Consider the following 20,875-nt stretch of genomic DNA (forward strand, 5'->3'; position numbering starts at 1 on the left):
AAAGGGGCTGTCCCCTCCTCAACACCTCGCTATTTATTCCTTATATGAAAGCGTCGGTCCCCTCTAAAACGCCTCGCACTTTACGAAAAATTTTTTTATTTTTTAAAAAAAAAAATTGTGAGACAGAGTAAAACGTTTTCGTAAAGTGCGTGGCGTTGAGGAAGGGACAGTCCCTTTCATATAAGGACTAAAGAGCGAGGCGTTGAGGAGGGGACAGCCCCTTTCATATACGGAATAATTTCTGTTCGTTTTAAGTTTTAATGTCGCTCCTTACTTTCAGTTTAAAAAACTTGTTTTTTTTATTTAATCATTGAACAAGACGCAATCTAGAATATTTTCTTGAGTGATATCATCAAATTTTACTTCAAACTCTTCTATACAGTCATCCAGATCCAAAATTTGCAAACCATATATTTTTACCTCGATTTCAATCTGGTCGAAAATTAATCAATTTCCAGTGAAACTGATTTGCAGACCTTATTAATGACAACTTAAACCAAGACTTCAAGCTTGTCTACTTCAACGGTATTTCCAGTTCCCTCACCATAACTTGCCCAGTCATTTTAGGTATTGCGAGTATAAATTGACTGTTGTAGATAGCGCTTAAAGCAGAATATTCAAAGAGCTAGAAAGCGTAATTACAAACAATTAGCCTAGTATGTTTTGAATTATTGGTAAAAATGTGGCTCCAAGGATAGAGCAGTTTTCTAGCATATTTAATTTGATAATCTGTTTCTGGCTGGATTAGAGAGAGCTTAAAAAACTCAAGATTTAGCTGCCTTGGGGAGTAGGACACTTGGAAAAAATCTGGCTCCAGGGATAGAGCAGTTTTCTAGCATATTTGAAAAGCTATAATTCGAAAAGCTGCTGCTGACTGGACTAGAGAGAGCTAAAAAAATAATCAAGATTTAGCTGTCTTGGAGACTCAATGCCTTTATTATGCTCTTTTCAAATAGGCCTATAATAATCATTTTTGTTGGAAATGAGTTTTACCCCCACCCTTGTATATACCAATTCAGGGTATATATTTGCACATTAGGGGGAGTAGGTTGGTGTAAAGTTTAAACTTACCTCTTATTTACATCAGAAATAAAATCCCCCCCCCCCCCATAATGTGCAAATATATACTCTGAATGGTATATATAGGGGTGGGAGTAAAATTCATTTCCAACAAAAATGATTATTATATTTGGAAAGAGCATAAAAAAAGGCATTGAGTGGTATGTTTACTTTATTTGTAAGTCAATAATATGAACTGCAAAAATTTACCCTAACTTCTAATGTATAGGAAAATTGTAGGTAATTAATCCTAAAAGCACTTCATTTTACTTTACCTGCAATCCCCCTTCCCCTAATGTGCAAATACATAGCCCAAATTATATATTGCCAATGCATTTTTATTTCTTCATGTCATCATTATTGCTTCAATTTATGGGTATTGAGTTGAAACAAAAGAATGATGCATATGAGACATATATTTGGACATTAGGGGGGAGGGGATAGGGTAAAGTTAAGTGAGGTGCTTTTAGAAATGACTAACTACAATTTTTCTGCATATTACAAAGTAAGAAATATGTTCTAAATATATTTTCATCTCAGAAAGCCTAATTGCACACTAACATCAAATACAGTAAATGAATAAGGTGAATAAACTTACAGGAATAGATCTAGACCCTGGTTTATGCCCTAGAGAAGTGTTTTATAGCTTTCACTACTGCTCATTTGATACTTCTAAGGTTAAAGGATTGTGCAGAAGACAGATTTTGTCCAAAAAAAATTCCTATATTTTGGTCATGTTTACTTGTCTATAACTTTATGTTTCAAAAATACCTACCAAATCAGGTGAATTAAAATCAGATAAAAACATCCTAAAGTACAAATCATACTGTTCTCATATTACTCTTAAAGCCTTGTTTGACTGAATTCAGTAAAAGGTACATGAGATGAATATCAAGGGGAGACTAGGGAGAATTTGTTTCCTAATCTTTTATTCTGAGATAAGATTTTCAAACTAAGCCCACAATATTACTGCTGTTTGATGACAGCTTGTGTATTGTATAAGTTCTTTAAGTCTAACATAAAATATCTCATTCATCTGCTTACCTGATTGAAAGGAGATAAAAGGGAAGGAGAATTAGCATTCCCTTAAAACAAGGTTTATCTTTTACCTGCCTTATAAAGTACAAAAATTAATTGTCCTAAAATTCATTCTGGTTTTTCAAATAGTTTGTATAAATGATATATGTAAGTAAAAAGAAACTTCTGTCAATAGAAACCAAAATTTTTACAAAAATGAGTATAATATATGATTCAACATAACTAATCTTTTATTAAAAACATACCAACAAGCTAGCAATAAAGTCCATAGTGAAACCAGAAAATTTGAAAAGGAGCAGGAACAGTATGTTGCTGGCAAGGCAAAAACCAACACAATTTTTTTTTTTGAAACACATCAACAAAAAGCTCACTAATAGAACTGGAATCCCTGACCTGAAGCAAGAAAATGGCAATAAAGCCACCTCCCTGACTGAAAAAGCAGAAGTACTGAGCCAGTTCTTCAGCCCAGTATACACTACCAAATCCCCATAAGCCAGTACTACTACTGACAGCCCTGTAAGTCCAACAAATCGTCCCCAGATGAAGGAAACCAAGGTTGGGCTTGGTGATGTGCTCAAACTACTCAGGGAAATAGATCCAAACAAATCACCCAGACCCAATGGTATAGCAGCCAGGTGGCTGAATTTTGATACTGAGGAACTTGCAGAGCCACTTACTCACCAGTTTGGTACATCCCTACAGCATGGTATAGTCCCAGCTAAAGGGAAACAAGCTAATGTTATGCCCATACATAGGAAGGGGGACGAATGCAGTGCCTCCAACTACAGGCCAATAAGCCTAACTTCCCAGCTCTCCAAGATTATGGAAAAATTAGTATGTGACAAGATTATGAATTTTTTATCAGAAAATGAGTGTCAGTTTCTAAAGGAACTGACATCCCTCAAACTGAATAAATCTGTCAAACAGTTCGTGGTAACGAACTGTAAGTAAGGAGTGACCCGGCTCAATGGTAACCAAAACTCTAGAAAACGGGTTTTTGATACCAATAGATATATCAAAAGAATCAGATTTCAATGCTGATTTCAAATATATAACTTTCATCAAGTTTAGTGCTACCCATCAAAAGTTACGCGCCTGCAAAAATTTGGCTGATTTTCAAAAAAAGGGGGAAAGACCCCCTAAAAGTTATAGAACCTTAATGAAAATCACACCATCATATTCAGCGTATCAGAGAACCCTACTGTAGAGGTTTCAAGCTCCTATCTACAAAAATGTGGAATTTTGCTTTTTTTGCCATAAGAAAGATCACGGATGCGTTTTTATTTGTTTGTTTGTTGGTTTGTTTATTTTTTCGTTTTTTTCCCCAGGGGTAATCGTATCGAGTCAATGGTCCTAGAATATCGGGAGAGGGCTCTTTCGAACGGAAATTAAAAGTTCTAGTGCCCTTTTTAAGTGACCAAAAAAAATGGAGGGCAACTAGGCCCCCTCCCACGCTTATTTTTTTACCAAAGTCACCCGATCAAAATTTTGAGATAGCCATTTTGTTCAGCATGGTCGAAAATATGATAAATATGTCTTTTGGGATGACTTAATCCCCCGAAGTACCCAGAGGGAGGGCTAAAAGATATGAACTTTACCCAATGTTAACATATAGTATTGGTTATTCGGAAGTATACAGAAGTTTACAGGAGGTTTTTTTTCTGCTAGTGTGAGGGAAGGGTGGGTCGGGGATTATGTTGGAGGATCTGTTCATGAAGGAAGTTTTCATTGGGGAAGGGAAATCGCCATGAAGGGGGCGCCGGACTTGCCAGCATTATTTATTGGTTATTGGGAAGTATACAACCATTTTCAGGAAGGATTTTTTCTGGAGGGGGGCTAGAGGAGGGAGTTACTCTGGAGAATATTTCCGTGGAGGATGTTTCTTTGGGGTAAGGGACATTTCTATGAAGGGGGCGCCGGATTTCCAAGCATTATTTAAAAAACAATAAGAAATTAAATAAAAAAAAACCAAGTTTTTTCAACTGAAATGTAAGAAGGAATATTAGAACTTAAAACGAACAGAAATTATAACGTATGTGAGGGGGTTCTCCCCCAAGTCAATACCTCGCTCTTTACGCTACAGTTTTTTTTTAGTGCTTTCAAAAGAGCTATCTATTCTAATTAAACGGCCTTTGTGATTCAGGGTTTTGTGAATCAAATTTTTTTTAACTTTTAACGTAAAGAGCGTGGTATTGAATAAGGGCAGAACCCCCTCATATACGTAATAACATATACGTAATAAAAAAAACAATAAAAAACAAGCGATACGACTCAATAGTAATCGAAACTTTTAAAAACGGAATTTTGATGTCAATAAATGTATCAAAAGAATGTGTTTATAATGCTGATTCTAAATATATAAATTTTATTAAGTTTAGTATTACTCATCAAAGGCAACAAGCCTGAGGAAATTTACTTGATTTTTTAAAGAGGGGGAAACATCCCCTACAAGTGAAAGAATTTTAATGAAAATCACAACGTCAGATTCAGCGTATCAGAAAACCCTATTACATAGGTTTCAAGCTCATATCTGCAAAAATCTGCAACTTTTAATTTTTGCCAGAAGAAAAATATACGAATATAGAAGTTAGTTACGTAAGTTAATTTGTAAAGACATTCATTTAGCAAAAGAAAAGTAAAATTTTTATGCAAATAAAAGCTGCATTAACTAAAAAACAATCAGAAATTAAATAAAAAAAAACAAGTTTTTTAAAACTGAAAGTAAGGAGTGACATTAAAACTTAAAACGAACAGAAATTATTCCCTATATGAAAGGGGGTGTCCCTCCTCAACGCCTCGCTCTTTACGCTAAAGTTTTTTATTGTTTTAAAAAAAAATTGTGAGACAGAGTCAAACTTTAGCGTAAAGAGCGAGGCGTTGAGGAGGGGACAGCCCCTTTCATATACGGAATAAAGAGCGAGGCGTTGAGGAGGGGACAGCCCCTTTCATATACGGAATCTGCTGGCCCAGACAGGATTCACCCATGTATCCTACACGAATGTCATGTCAACCTCTTTCCCTGCTGTTCAAATTATCATTAAATCTTTCTAGACTACCTCAGGATTGGAAACTGCACATATTATTCCTATTTTTAAAAAAGGTAGAGAGGACCTTGCTGAAAATTTATCAACCCATCAGCATGACATCAGCAGTTGTAAAGGTTCTTGGAAGAATAATTAATTCTGCAGTTGTTAAACATCTTGAAGCAAATAATTTTTTACACAGTTCACAATATGGCTTTTGTTCTGGAAGACCTGTTGACACCAATCTCCTTGAATCATATGATCACATCACCAAGTTGCTTGATATTGGGGTTCCTGCTGACATGATTCTGCTTGACTTTTCTAAAGCTTGTGACAAAGTGTAACTTGCAATTAAATTGCATGCAGTTAAGCTTGAAGAGAAATTCCTGCTTTGGATCCTTGATTTTCTTTACTCGCAAAACCAATGTGTTCAGATGTTTGATGACTCTGGAGATTGTATTCTTTCTTCCTCAACATGTGTTCTGAGTGGAGTTCCTCAGGGAAGTGTCATGGGTCCTACATTATTTAATATTTTCATCAATGATGCTCCTTCCATTATCAGTAGTAATTCAACTCTTTATGCAGATGACCTGAAGCTTCTTGGACCAGCTTTGTCCTGTGAAGATCATGCCCTGCTACAAAATAATCTTCATCTGCTGGGTCACTGGGCTGAGGCCTGGCTTATTGAATTCAATATTGCCAAGTGCCATATCATTCACTTTGGCAAACAGAATCCATGCTGCTCTTATTTTTTCTTAGACCACCCACTCTCCTCTGTTAATAATGAGCAAGATCTTGGTGTCACTATTGACAACAAATTAAAATTCAGCACACATGCTAAGAGATCTGCTGGGGCTAGTTCAACCTTGGGTTTGATTAAGCGTACTATCTCCACTCGTTCCTCTAAAGTCATCAGTCTTCTTTATAAGGGACTTGTGCATCCTAAGCTTGAAGTTGGAATGTCACTTGCCTCTCCATATTTTAAAAAAGATATAAAAGTTCTTGAAGATGTCCAGAGACATGCCACTAAAGTGATATCTGGCATGCAAGAGCTTTCCTATCCTGTAGGACCATCAAAGTTGAATCTCCCTACACTTGTATACAGGAGAAATAGAGGGATGCCATTTTAGCCTTTAAGTTATTGAGGGCTAATATTCTCCCAATATTATTCCCTACTATTAGTACCAATTCCCTACTGAAACTTGTTAAGCAGTCTACAACATCTAGAATCCGTACTCAATTCTTCTCAACATTCCAGAGCTCTACAAGGAGAAATCCTTAGATTGCTCCTAGCTGCAATTTAAGGTAATTAAAGGTAAAAGTCACTAGATTTTGGGGATATCTTTCTTTCTACTTGACCATAGCCAGATTGGTGAAGTGAAAGACACATTGTCATCAAAAGCTAGTGTACCAAGTGGTGTTGTCCGGGAGTGTAATAGGGCCTCTACTTTTCATCCTCCACATAGATAACATAACTGAAGGTATTACCAGCCACGTCAAGCTCTTTGCAGATGGTACAAAGCTGATGGCTCAGGCCAGTGGCAAAACAAGAAGATATAACCATCCTGCAGAGTGACATTAACATGTTGAATAGAAATCTTGAGAGCCTAGGATTAAGCTTCAATGCTGAAAAGTGCAAGACATTATGGATTGAACAAACACTGTCTCAGTCATATCACACACTGAATGTGAAAGAGACTTGGGTGTATAGTGTTCAATCTATATGCCAACGAACTACAGGACTGTCCAATCTGACAATAAGTTTAATATTGCTTGTGGAAAAGTAGCTGCTGTTGCTACATCACATTAGCAAGAACAAACACTGTCTCAGTCATATCACACACTGAATGTGAAAGAGGCTTGAGGATCATTATAGACAGTGCTTTATTGTATACAAAGGGTCAGTTCTCCAGATGTCTTGCCTTGCATCGCTCTCGAATTGGGATGCTATTGAAGATGGAGCAGCACTTGGTCACTAGTGATTCTTGCATACAATTAATCGTCATTCCGGTGCTCTACAAGGAGAAATCCTTAGATTGCTCCTAGCTGCAATTTAAGGTAAAATCAACTATTTAGTGCAGAACAGTTTGGCTTCATGCCAAGAAGCAACTGCACAAAAGTGGACTTTTATGTTGCAGTGAAAATTGAAAATACTGTTGTGCTCTCAGTCTATATGCCAACAAACTACAGGACTGTCCAATCTGACAATAAGTTCAATATTGCTTGTGGAAAAGTAGCCGCTGTTGCTACATTATGTGTGGCGGATAAACTTTCCTATATTATTGCTGGAGATATGAACTCTAAACTCTGATGCTAATGATCCGAGAGGTCAAATCCTGCTTGCAGCCTGCCCGAGTCTGCGGGTACTGAGAAACAGAGTAGACTTCACGTATGTGCATAATTCCGGTTCCTTGTCCTTGCTCGACTTTCTGCTCTGCTCTCCCGGCTGGAGGACTCACAGTGACTGTGAGGTTGATATTGGCTTCTGTGTTTCTTATCACCTTCCAGTGGCTAATACCTTCATTATTAATGACCTCCTGAATAATGCCCCAAATGATGCTCCAAAGGAGAAAAAGTGGTTCCAGTAGACTGAATGGCGAAAAGCTAATTTAGCCATGTTCAGGTCTGTGTGTGACAGAATCCTGGAAAAGATTAAAGTCCCTTTCCAGCTACTCCAAAGCTCGCCGATTGCACGTGATGAGAAACAAATACTTCTAACTATCTACTGTAGTGAAATAACTCACGCCTTGCACTGTGCAGAAAAACCGCGGTTCCTATTCGTAAAGTGAGAATTGGGTCAGAAGTTCCAGGATGGTCGGAAAACCCAGCTTTGGTTAATGCGTGTCAAAAAGCTAAAATGTGGTATAGTGTGTGGATTGATTCAGGCTGTCCTAAACAAGGCGTCGTAAACAGTGTTTGATTGTATACAAAGCGAAAGTTCTCCAAATGACTCATCTAGCATTGCTCTCAAATTGGGATGGTATCAAAGATGGCGCAGCACCTGGTCACCAGTGATTCTTGCATACAATTAATCATCATTCTGGTGCTCTACAAGGAGAAATCCTTAGATTGCTCCTAGCTGCAATTTAAGGTAAAATCAACTATTTAGTGCAGAACAGTTTGGTTTCATGCCAAGAAGCAACTGCACAAATCAGCTCCTCGAGGTTTTTGACGAGTTGACAACAGCCCTGGAAAGTGGCCTGAGTATTCTGGTGGTTCTGTTTGATGTAGAAAAGGCTTTCGACAAAGTCCCTCATAGCACCCTGCTCTCACGACTTTGTAATGTCAGTATAAGTAAGCAGATGATTTTGTGGATATCTTTCTTTCTACTTGACCATAGCCAGATTGGTAAAGTGGAAGACACATTGTCATCAAAAGCTAGTGTACCAAGTGGTGTCCTCCAGGGGAGTGTAATAGGGCCTCTACTTTTCATCCTCCACATAGATAACATAACTGAAGGTTTCACCAGCTGCGTCAAGCTCTTTGCAGATGACACAATGCTGATGGCTCAGGCCAGTGGCAAAACAAGAAGATATAACCATCCTGCAGAGTGACATTAACATGTTCAATAGCAATCTCGAGAGCCTAGGAATAAGGTTCAATGCTAAAAAGTGTAAGACATTATGGATCGAACCCAAGCAAAAAAATATTGATGACACCCTCACATTAGCAAGAACAAACACTGTCTCAGTCATATTACACTCTGAATGTGAAAGAGAATTGAGGATCATTATAGACTCGGGGCTAAATTTCCACCAACACACAGATCTCATAGCAAATAAGGCAAGCCAGCTGGTTGGTCTAATCAGGCGGTCTTTCAGGCATTTAGACACTAACACCTTCACCAGACTCTACAAAGCCCTTGTGACCAACCATTGAAAATGGAAACATAGTCTGGGGCCCCTCATACATTGGCAATGCTATCAAAATCAAAAAGATGCAGAGACATGCCACCAAACAATTCCCTGGACTAAAAGAAATGTCATATGAAGAGTGCCTGAAACAAATGAAGCTGCCAAGCCTAATCTATAGAAGAAAAAGAGGGAACCTGATCCAGATTTTCAAATCAAATCTCGAACACAGCAGCAACATTTTAAGAAATTTACAAATAATTTTCTTGTGATTTATTGTCTCGATTTATCAGTAGTTGTACCGAACCAATCGTACTCAAAATCCTCCTCAGGGCCATACAGTGGTGTTTCTTTTGTGGATGGTGAAGTTTTCCCCACAGTATAGTGCAGACGGTCTTGTATCATAGTATTATCCTTTCCTGTTTAGCTTAAAGCTTATTCCAATAGGCAATGCAAAGAACTCTCCCTAAAAAAAAGTCCCTCGGGATCCTACCCCAAATACTAATGAAATTGATCCATCTTTGCCCCATCTTGGCTGGTCAAGCCCTCTATCACAAAGCTCACATGAAAGCTCAAATTCTGAGAATAGGACAATGATCAGTGTTGGAGCTAATGTCACTATAATAGCTTTTAAGAGGTCTTTCTAGGAGCTCCAAAAAAAGTAAAAAAATGTCCCAAATCAAAAGTATCTCCCCTCCCCCTGCCCAAGTTTCTCCTTCTCAAAAACTTAGGCATTTACCTCAAGATTTTTCCGAATACTCCTTTTTAAATAACAAAGATTACTACAATAAAGGTTGCAATTTTCAAAATGTTAAAATCAATGTATTCTCTTAACATTCACCATGATGGATCTTTGCTAATAGCTGTCCATGATCAGAAATCAGCAGATATAATATTTAATCTAAAATCTCTTCTGAATACCCCAATTAATTCATCTAAATGGAACCCAAAACAATCTCCAACAAAAATAGTAGTATATAATGTTCCCTAGAAATAGCAATTCAAGAGTTAAAAGATGGGCTCTCAGATAGGGCTGGTAACACAATCCCTGTAGAAGATGTCACTCAACTGGGTAAACCCAACTCTAATGGATTAAAAACAAGTAGATCTTTCTTATTTACACTGAAAGAAAAAATTAATATCACAGAAAAGTTATTCCTAATTGGTCAAGTTGACACAGACAAAAAATATAAGCAGAAGCATATTCATCGCCAAAAGCTTCGAAAACTAAAACACAAAATAGTTAAGTGCAAGGAAATTCTCCTAGCTTACAGCAGTTGCAAATAGTCTCATCCTAAGGAATTGATACCCTGCAACAACACTCAGCCTACATGTATCAATTGTAAAGGCCCACATGAATCTACCAATAAATCACAATGCCCTGCATATAAGAAAAGAGCACTAACACTCCAAATAGCAACAGAGAAGGCCCTTCCATACCCTTTTGCAGCTATGGAAGCAAATGCTGCCCAACCACACCAAATAAAACCTATAATGAAATCAAATAAAACTCCCAAGTCCATCACTCCCAATGCATCAAGTGCCCCTTACAAAACACCATCTTTTAAGCCCCCTAGCTCACATCTCTATCAGAAAGAATCACCAAGCCAACAAGCCTCCTTGTCTAGTGAGATGAGGTCAGTCTAGCACCCCCTCCCAAGAAGAAACAAACCAGAAACATCACCGGGAATTAATCCCTTAACTGACAAACTGGATGCACAACCAAACATGCAAACCCCAAATATATGCTTATTCATTCTAAACTGCAATGCAGTTCAGGCCATGAATATACAAAAACAACAGAAAACAAAAATCATTGCTGAATTGGCAAAAACCTACATCCCTAATCATATGCTCATTCAAGTAAAAAATGATCTTGCTCTACTATTAACAAAGCTGAACGTTGAAACACAGTCATATGAAAATTAAATCAACAACGCAGCACATATAAATACTCCAGTGGAACGTAAGATCACTCACCGAAAATAAGATAAATGAAAGAATATTTTTTATGAATAATAATTCCATTGAAATTGCTTGCCTCCAGGAAACTCATTTAAACAAAAATCAACAAATTAAGTCTCTGGGATATACTATCCTGAGAAAGGATAGATCATCAGAGAGAAAAGGAGGTGGAGTAGCCTTAATAATTAATAATAATATAAAATTCTGTGGCATCAACTTTCCAGATTTTGTAAATGATGTTGATGCAATTGGTATCAGTGTTTGGCTGAATAATACAAAAACTTACATAATAAGCTTTTACAACCCTAATGGCCAAACTACAGATGCCATGGATTTCTTCAGATATATAAATAATTCTAATATGTTTGAAAAATATCATTATTTGTGGAGACTTTAATGCCCACAGCCTTTTGTGGGGGAATAAACCAGCAAATAAAGCTGGTAAGTTCATTGAGCGTATGACTTCAAATAATATTGAATTAGCTGTTGCTACCCCTCCAAACCTGAATACATATTTCAACCCCAAAAGTGGCAGTTTCTCTACAATTGACCTACAAATTGTGTCATTAAATATTTTGAATAAAATTTATATAAATAAAATTGATAGTCTATGTACTGACCACTTTGCCATAGTTTGCTCTCTAAACGAACCTGCTGAAACTCTATCACATACCTCCAAATATATCAACACTGAAGCCAATTGGCCTATGTTCCAAAATAAGCTAAATGATGAAATTACAAGTTTCACCCAAAATTCATGCATTTCAAACGCAACAGTTGACACACTAGCTGAAATCTTGGCATCTTTACTAATAAATACAGCTAATCATGTTATCCCCAGGACAACGCCCAGGAAAATCTTCCCTAAACACATTCCCAAAGCTTGGTGGACGAATGAGTGCCAAGATAAATAGAAAACAAAAAAGGCAGCTAGGAGAACATTCCTAAAAAAACCATCACCTACTACGTATTTAAAAAAATACAAGGAGAATCTAATCTAAAAGGACTATAATAAATGCCAAATGTAACTACTGAAATAATTTTGCAAATAATCTCTCCAGAGAAACACATGAGCCAATTATACATAAAGTTATAAGCCACATCTGTGGGAAAAAGACTTCCCCCAACCCACTCCTGTATGAGCTTAAACATAATAATACCCATTATGACAATGATAATGAAAAAGCTAAGCTATTTACCACTCTTTTTGTTAATAAGCTAACATCAAATAATTGCAGCAAAACGTCCCCAATTCCTATGAATCCTAGTTACCAAGCTCGCCCAGGATCCGAGTATATAACCAGCCCATTTTCAATCCAGGAAATGAATAATGCAATACATCATATTAGGACCAAGACTAGCGGCAGCTATGACAATATACACCCTACATGGATAAAGAATCTCACCTCTTCATACAAACAGGAACTTCTAAATTGTTATAATCATGCTTTGGTTTCATCTATGTTCCCCAATATCTGGAAATGTTCATCCCTCCTACCAATCCTAAAGAAAAATAAACCCAAAAATATCCCTGAGTCTTATAGGCCCATAATGATTAATCCTGTGACGGGGAAAATAACGGAGAAAATGATCTATTATCGACTCCTCTGGTTTGTTGAAAAAAATAATATGATCCGTCACACTCAAACTGGTTTCAGGAAACACCATTCCTCAACAGATGCTTTCATATTATTAACAAATGCAATAAATGAATCATTAAATAAATAATGAATGAATAAATGAATAAATGCAATAAATGAATAAATGAATCATGAATCAAAAAATAATGTCCTAGTTGCAGCTTTCCTAGATTTTGATGGGGCATATGACAATGTGAACCACCAAATCCTTATAAATAAACTTGCAAACCTTGGACTACCCCCCCAAGCTAGTATCTTTTACAAAATCTTTCATAGAATTGCGAAGTTTCATTGTTTGTGTAGGTTCAGCCTCTTCACCTCAAAAGACAATAACCAAAGGCCTTCCTCAGGGAGCAGTCCTCAGCTGCCTCCTCTTTGCCCTCTATCTCTGGGACATGAACCTCCCCCGAACGAATCTACAATATGCTGATGATCTGTTACTATGGTCATCCGGCAACACCTTTGAGATTGCACAGTCTAAGCTGCAAAAGTTACTATTCCAGTGTGAAAATCTCTCTCAGCATTCAGATTTACCCATTGCACTCACTAAGGCAAAAATAATCCAATTTCACTGAAAGCAAAATCATGTTAATGCAAGACTAACTCTAAATGGAACAACTATTCCAGTAGATAATCATATTAATTACCTAGGTCTCATGCTTGACCAAAAACTTAATTTACACCTCCACATTTCAAACACAATAAAAATATGCTATAGAAAAACAAGTATACTAAAAAGACTTCTTTCCACACCCTGGGGCTGTAAGGAGAAAACCTTACTCCAGTTTTATAAATCACATATAAGACCCCATATTGACTATGGGCTCATCGTCTATGGTGCATGTTCAAAGCCCCAGATGCAAAAAATTGAAACAATACAAAATGATATAAAACGTCTCATATTTGGTCTTAGGAAACCCACAAGCTCCAAGTTTCTGCTTATGGAGAGTGGATTAACAACAATAAGGGAGAGATGTAGCTTTCTCTTGATAAAACATCTTACAAAAACTGAATCAAATAGCTCACACACTCTACATAATTGGTTAAGAAATCCAGCCATGTATAGAGGCATTGCAGATGAGTATGCCAATATTCAGAAGAAGTTCCCTGTACCCACAAAGTCTATTGCACCTACTTTCCCCCAATCCCCTCCATGGAATTGGTCAATCCCCATAATAAATACTGATCTCTCAAAGCGGACTGAAGATTTAACCCCCATTGCTTTTGTCCAGAAAAAATTTGCTGAACTTAATACAATTACTTATAAAAACCATTTCCAAATCTTTGTTGATGGGTCCGAAATGAATGAGAAGGTAGCAAGTGGTGCTTTCCTTCCTCACCTGAAAATTGCAATGGGTGAGAGATTGTATAATAATGTATCTATAATGTATGCAGAGTTAAATGGCATTAGAACACCTTATGGAAAACCAGCCTTTGATTGTTAATTCAAATAATATTATAGTTTATTCGGACTCTTTATCAAGCCTTGAGTTGCTGTCTTCAGCTCCTCAGTATAAGTTGGATATTGACACTTATCATTGTCTTAGTATTATAGATAATCTTTCTTCAAGTGCTATAAGAACTTATCTTCAGTATATTCCTAGCCACTCTGGTATAAGTGGTAATCATCAGGTTGATGAAATAGCAAAAAATGCTATAAATATTGACCAGCCAAGCGGGAAACCAATCCCGATTAGAGATATTTACTGATGGAGACTATCAGATATTATGTTTAATAAAAATAATCCTATTCTTTCCCCCTTTCCCAATAAGTATTTTTCTAAAATTTATCATAGAATTCGTTCTGGAACAAATGGACTAAATTTTCTTGCATTCTCGTACCAGTTTCCTAATTCAAGTGGTTCAGTTCCCCTGTCCCCTCTTTGCAGGTATTGTAATATGAATATGAAACATTTGACCACTGCCTATTTGAATGTAATATGCTGACGTCTGCACAACATACCTTGCTTTGTAAACTTTTAAAATGCTTCAAACATCACAAAATCTCACTATCAGCCAAGAACCTAGCCAACTATACCTGCACACAGAGTATAGAAATCGACATCTATCATCTTATATCTGAACTCCTTGAGTTGAAAGATCTACTGAAAGATATCTGAGAATATCTAACAAATAAGAGGCAACCAAGCCTGTAGCCCAGAGAGTGAAGCAAAAGGAAAAGGGCTAAATAGTATCTACTGAAAAGCCCCCCTGCTTTGAAATAGAAGAATAATCAAGGAAGGATCTAGATAGAACCAAGTTTGACAAATTCTTCTGTAGTCAGACTATGGTCTATACTAGGGGTCATTCTGCAAAAATCCAGAAACAAACAGTATCAACTAGACAGAGATGTTCTTTCTGGTCAGTTAGAGCAGTTAAAGACTGGAACTCGTTACCCAAAGAAGTAGTGTCAGCACCAGCTCTAAACAGTTTCAAAAACTGTCTTGACAAGCATCTACAGAAAGAAGTGTTTATTCATAATACATAATATACAAAAGTGATATGACTTTGTACACTAGGTGCACTATGTTGAGCCAAGATTAGAGAGTGCCACAACAGGATGTGATATCCCAGTAAGAGGTAGGCTACTGTTCCTGAGTATGCAAGAATCACTAGTGACCAGGTGCTGCTCCATCTTCGATAGCATCCCAATTCAAGAGCGATGCAAAGCAAGACATTTGGAGAGCTGTCGCTTTGTATACAATCGAACAATGTTTACGACGCCTTGTTTAGGACGGCCCGAATCAATCCACACACTATACCACATTTTAGCTTTTTGACACGCATTCTATAGACTTAGTCTATATGCCAACGAACTACAGGACTGTCCAATCTGACAATAAGTTTAATATTGCTTGTGGAAAAGTAGCCGCTGTTGCTGTATTATGCGCGGCGGATAAACTTTCCTGTATTATTGCCGGAGATATGAACTCTAACTTGCATCGCTCTCGTGTGATTGATGAAAACAGTGAGTCACTACGAGTCGCTCTAAACAAAGTTTGGAAATTCTTCAAGAAGAATCGATCTGCAAAAGCACCCAGTAACGAATCCGCCCCTAGTGAAAGTGAATGGAATAGTTATCTCACGAGCGAGTTTGCTTCACCAGATCTTGAATTGAAGTTTAAGTTTGAGAGAGATCTGGATCTCTGTTTAGAATCCTTGGAATCGGATCTTGGCCACGTAGTGAGTGTGTCGGATGTTCGTTCGGCTATTCTTAAACTAAAAAAGAAGTACTCCAAAGGAGTAGATAATATCTGTGGTATGCATCTGATTCTCGGTAGTGAACTGTTAATAGTACATCCAGCACTTATGGTCCAAATAATTTTTAGTTGCGACCTAGTGCCAGATATTTTTTGCGCCAGTGTAATCATCCTGTCATCAAGAAAGGTAAAGACCCATCTGAATGTTGTTCTTACCGCCCGATAACCGTTGCCCCCGTTTTTTGTAAATTGTTGGAGTTATTGAGGAGATAAAGCATGTTTGTAGTACGCCAGATTCACAGTTCGGTTTCAAGAGAAATATTAGCCGCGAGCATGTGCACAGCCTATTGTCTAATGTTTTGTTGGATGCAGATGCTAAAGGAGAAGCCGTGGTACTTGCAGGCCACGACGTCCACAGGGCTTTTGATTCGGGTATCCATGCACAACTGCTTGTCTCTGCGTTTCAGAGAGGTCTTGACAGATCTATAATTGCTACTTGTAGGAACATGTATTTTAAGTTGAAGGTTAGAGTAAGGGTAGTAATAAACCAGAGCCCGACTGTATTCGATTTCTTCATACACGCAAAGAACGATATTCATAAAGGGGCGTTGAAGGTTAGAGTATCGTCACTATCTACTTATAAAAACAGTAAAATTGATTCTCAGTAGCCAGTGGATCTGTGCTGTATTTTTCGTGGACGTTCGTTATCTGTTTTTAGCTATACCAACGACAACTCAAATCTGAGTAGATCCGGGGACTACATTTAGGCCCTAGAGATCATTGATCAGTCCCTGGAGTTGTGTTTTATTTGTGTGTTTATATTGAATAAAGTCAAAGTTCAGTGGCATAGAGAGTAATTTCAGAGTTTTGTCTAACGAATATGCTAACATAGGCCTAGAATTCAACTCCAGCGAAAGCGAGGTGGTCGTCATTAATTGTCGTAGGAATGAGTTGGCGCCTGTCATATTTACACTAGGTAGTAATACTGCAGCAGCATCAGTGACTTACCTTGGTTTGCCAATTGGGTCTAATCTTAAAGCTACCCGGTCCTGTCTAATAAATGATATCAAACAGAAAGTCCGAAAAGCGAATGGGATGATTTTGTAATGCAAACACCTAATAACCGCCGCATTCTAGCACAGATCTTCAATTCCTTTGCCACCCCTCATATCTTAGTTTTGTCACCTTTTTGGTTTTTTTGTTTAGTTTTGATGATAAAAAAACAATCCGTACAGTATTCTATAAGTTTGCAAAATATCTGCTTAGCCTTCCCCCTTGGCGAAGAAGCCGCCAGATTTCAGCACGGACTCGGTGACCCCTTCGTCGTGATCGTGACCAGGAGGGAAAAGTTCCTGAAATCTTTAGACCGAACGCATAGTATGTATGAAGCTATAGTCAGCAATGTGTAATGGTTGTCTTTTTATGTAAATAGTTTTGCCATTGTTTTTTTTTAGTTATTGAAGTATTAATTTAAGTTGTTCGTATGTTTTTTGTTGTTTTCTTTTCATTTTCTCTACTCCATTTTTACTTTTTTGTACTGCTAAAGATGGGTAATAAAAATCATTCATTCATTCATTCATTCATTCATAGAGTTTGCTTGGGAGACAACATGCTGGACGTGGCTGTGGAACCTCAACCCCTCATCAACAATCACACCAAGGTCCCCTTCTTCTCTTTTCACTAGATGGTCGTTGGTATTAATGATTGGATTTAAAATTGAGTATGTAGCCATTGGGTTATTAGGTCCAAGGTGCAATATATAGCATTTGCTTGTATTTAATTGGAGAAGCCACCCTTGAGTCGAATTCTGCAGCCTGTCCAGATCTTGTTGGATTTTATGTGGGTTAGTAATTCCAAAAAATTTGGCATTATCAGCAAACAAATGCATATTGTTATCCACATGATTGGAGATATTTTTGATATAAATCAGGAAAATTGTTGGGCCTAATACAGTTCCCTGTGGTACCCCACTCATTACTATTGTCTTGTCAGAGTAGATTGGCTGGCCACCTGTCCAGTGAGAAAATTCATCAGCCAGGCTATCAGGGATGTATTGATCCCAACAGCAGATAATTTTGAGAGCAGTTGACTATGGGGCACTATGTCAAAGGCCTTAGCAAAGTCTTGCAGCAGTAGGTCAACTGGATGCCCTTGGTGAATCAGGTTTTTAATTACCCCATAATATTCCAGCAAGTTTGTTCTGATTGATTTTCCTGACTGGAATCCGTGCTGCTTGGGTGACAAGATCTTGTTTGTTGTTAAATGTTTGAGCAATGGATCATTAACTATGCGTTCAAGCATCTTAACTACAACTGAGGTTAGGCTGATAAGTTGATAATTCTCAGGGTTGGTGAAGTCACCTTTTTTGAATACCAGAGTTATGTTGGCTACTTTCCAGTGTACTGGGAGCTCTCTAATAGTAAGTGATGTCAGGAAGATTCTTGTCAGGGGATCTGCTATCATTTCTGCAATTTCTTTTAGTAGCCTAGGATGTATAGTATCAGATCCTGGTGACTTGTTAGGATTCAACTTTTTTAAACGTTAAAGGACCTCTGTAGATGATACCATGGTGCTCTCCATTGGGGCTTTTATATTATAGTTTGGTGGGGAAGGTAAAGGGCCATCAGGCTCAGTGGTGAAAACTGAGACAGATTGCTGGTTTAGTAAATTAGCAAGTTTATTAGTCACTGTAACTTCTCCATCTTGCTTGGTTATCGTGTTTTAACACATCATATATTGTGGTCTTGGCCAGAGACATATTTCCAAAACTTTTTTGGGTTAGTCTTGGCTTCATCAGCTAGTTTAGATTCAAAATTAATATGCAAGGCCCGTATCGAGTTTTTAAGTTTGTTCTGGCTATTGCAATACTTCTCTCTGTAATCAGGTGATTGATACTGTTTATATTTCTTCAAATATCTACTTTTGGAGTTGATTTCCCTCTTCATCTCTTTTGTCATTGATGGAAGTGTTTTTGGTTTGGGGATATGTTTACTTGAAGTGTATTGGTTTGCCTTATTTATTATTAATTCTTTGAAGTACTACCATTGCTGTTCTAGAGAGCCAAATGAGATCTTCTTGATGTAGTGATTTTTTGTTCTGAGGAAAGTTGTTCTAAAAATGTATGGCCACATGGTCCCTCTCCCCAATTGGGGGCATATATGAGGTGGACAGCAGAGCTTCTGGTCTTTTATCTGCTATTTACCTGCTAAAAGCTGGAGATGGGAGTGATCTTGGACCCACTTTGGTCCTTCAATCACAGAGATGAAAAATATGTTCATGACACTGGTTCAAACAAAGTAGATTGTAACTTTTTTCTGAAAAAAATGATGGTGGTATGATGGTCAGGGGTAGAGTTGGCTGATTGCAGAGCCATGGTCCTACTTAGTGGTTCTGATTTGTATTCCTGCACATCAATATTTATTTCAGTTTTATACTAAGTCATTATCTAATTTTTGTTTTGTCTTGTGTATACCAAAGTAAAGAAGTTGTTAGCGCAATTTTAAATGATGGGTTTCATGAAAGAATTTTTGTAAAAAAAAAAGTTGATACTACCTCTATATAATTTTGTCACCTCTTCAAGGATCAGTGTTAAAAACAAAATTCAGTATCTCTTAGTTTAAAATTAAAAACAGCGACGAAGACCACACTGCCTTTCCATAACAAACAACAAAAGCACGAAGAACAATAGGGAAACAATTTCCCTATTGTTCTTCGTGCTTTTGTTGTTTGTCATGGAAAGGCAGTGTGGTCTTCGTCGCTATTTTCGTCTCGCTTATGGGGAGCAGTTGACCAATGATATCTTTTGTTATATTAATTTAGGCAAAAAACACGCAAATGTTATTAACCAACAAAAATTCTTGGAATCTTGCAAAATTGAAAATCTTATTCCCAAGTCTTTAAGATTCAGATTACACTGAAATACCCAGAAAGAAGAGCGATTTGCTCGCACACTACAATTAAAAACATTAACACATGTCATTAAAGACAAAAACAAAAAAGATATACTATTTCCTCTAAAAGAAAATCCTTACAAAATCTTAAACTTGAAAATTGGTCCTCTGTTGATTTTAGCCAGGTTGCTAGATTGGAAAGAAATTTGTTAAGTCATGATTTCCGCTTATCAAGGGAACGACTTATTAAGAAATTGGAAAACCTACGATATGAATTTTCGAGGAATAGCCCTACTTACACACCAAGATTCACTCATGGACCGGCTGTTGATAATCTATCCTCTAGAAAGCTTGAACCAATGGAAATTCAAATTCTCAAAAAAGGTCCAAAATTCTCTTCTCTTCCTAGACATGTCCCTGTGGCAGATTTAATTTCTTCTCTAGAGTCCTATGTGCACAAATTTTATACATCTATTTCCAACCCAGATGAAGTGAGGGCTAGTCTTATAGATACCCTTTACAACAATCAAAAAAAGGTTAATTCTCCCGCCAATAAAAAATCAAATAATTTTCAAAACCTAAGAATACTATCTTATCTCCATAAAGGTTCATCCATTATTATAACTAAAGCAGATAAAAGTAATTCTCTGGTTGTCATGGATACGACAGATTACGACGCAAAAATTTATTCTCATGAGTAGACAGGGGGGTCCTACTCCCACGAGAACACCGTTCTGCCACCTACAACTTTTTTACATAATTTATGAATGTTTTTATGTTTTTTGTTAGTGAGAATTAAAAAAAGGAATTTTTCTAACTTGAAAAAAAATGAATTTTATAAAATTGATGTATATTTTATTGGATGTTTATGTGTTGGTCAATTTATTTTATGTTTTTCATTGATGTCAACAGCAATTCATGTCTATTTTATGGTTTTTGTCAGTGAAATTGAAAAAACAGGAACTTTCTCACATTTATGGAGGTCAACAGCAATTTATGCTGTTTGGCTAGACTAACCTGAGAAATTGATCTATATAATCGGAGGGGGACTCACTGGTTCACGAAAGGGGGATTAAGAAAAAAATATGGTTTCATTGTTGTTTGGCTAACCTAACCTGAGAAATTGATTTAAATAATCTGCGGGGGACTTATTGATTAACGAAGGGGAATTAAGAAACAAACATGGCTTCTTTGTTGTTTGGCTAGCCT

At 37.2% G+C, this 20,875-nt stretch overlaps 2 protein-coding genes across 2 annotated transcripts in view; both read left to right on the forward strand.

Annotated features, from left to right (window-relative positions):
* The first annotated feature begins 632 nt into the window (after positions 1-632).
* The window catches only part of ACOX1 (acyl-CoA oxidase 1), a 207,211-nt gene continuing 186,968 nt past the window's right edge, over positions 633-20,875 (forward strand). Inside the window, exon 1 of the mRNA XM_089089661.1 lies at positions 633-656. The gene's annotated coding sequence lies outside the window, so the exon portion shown is untranslated. The remainder of the gene's footprint in view (positions 657-20,875) is intronic.
* On the forward strand, positions 8,249-8,674 carry LOC148952214 (uncharacterized). Its single transcript, XM_089089154.1, has one exon. The coding sequence runs from the start codon at positions 8,249-8,251 to the stop codon at positions 8,672-8,674; it is 426 nt and encodes a 141-aa protein (XP_088945280.1).

The sequence above is a fragment of the Artemia sp. Qi Xiang Cuo genome, chromosome 5 (assembly GCF_049724085.1).
Source record: "Artemia sp. Qi Xiang Cuo chromosome 5, ASM4972408v1, whole genome shotgun sequence".
NCBI lineage: Eukaryota > Metazoa > Arthropoda > Branchiopoda > Anostraca > Artemiidae > Artemia > Artemia sp. Qi Xiang Cuo.

Excerpts from the sequence above, each read along its gene's own strand:
- LOC148952214 (XM_089089154.1), top strand. The coding sequence starts at position 8,249 with ATGCCAAGAAGCAACTGCACAAATCAGCTCCTCGAGGTTTTTGACGAG.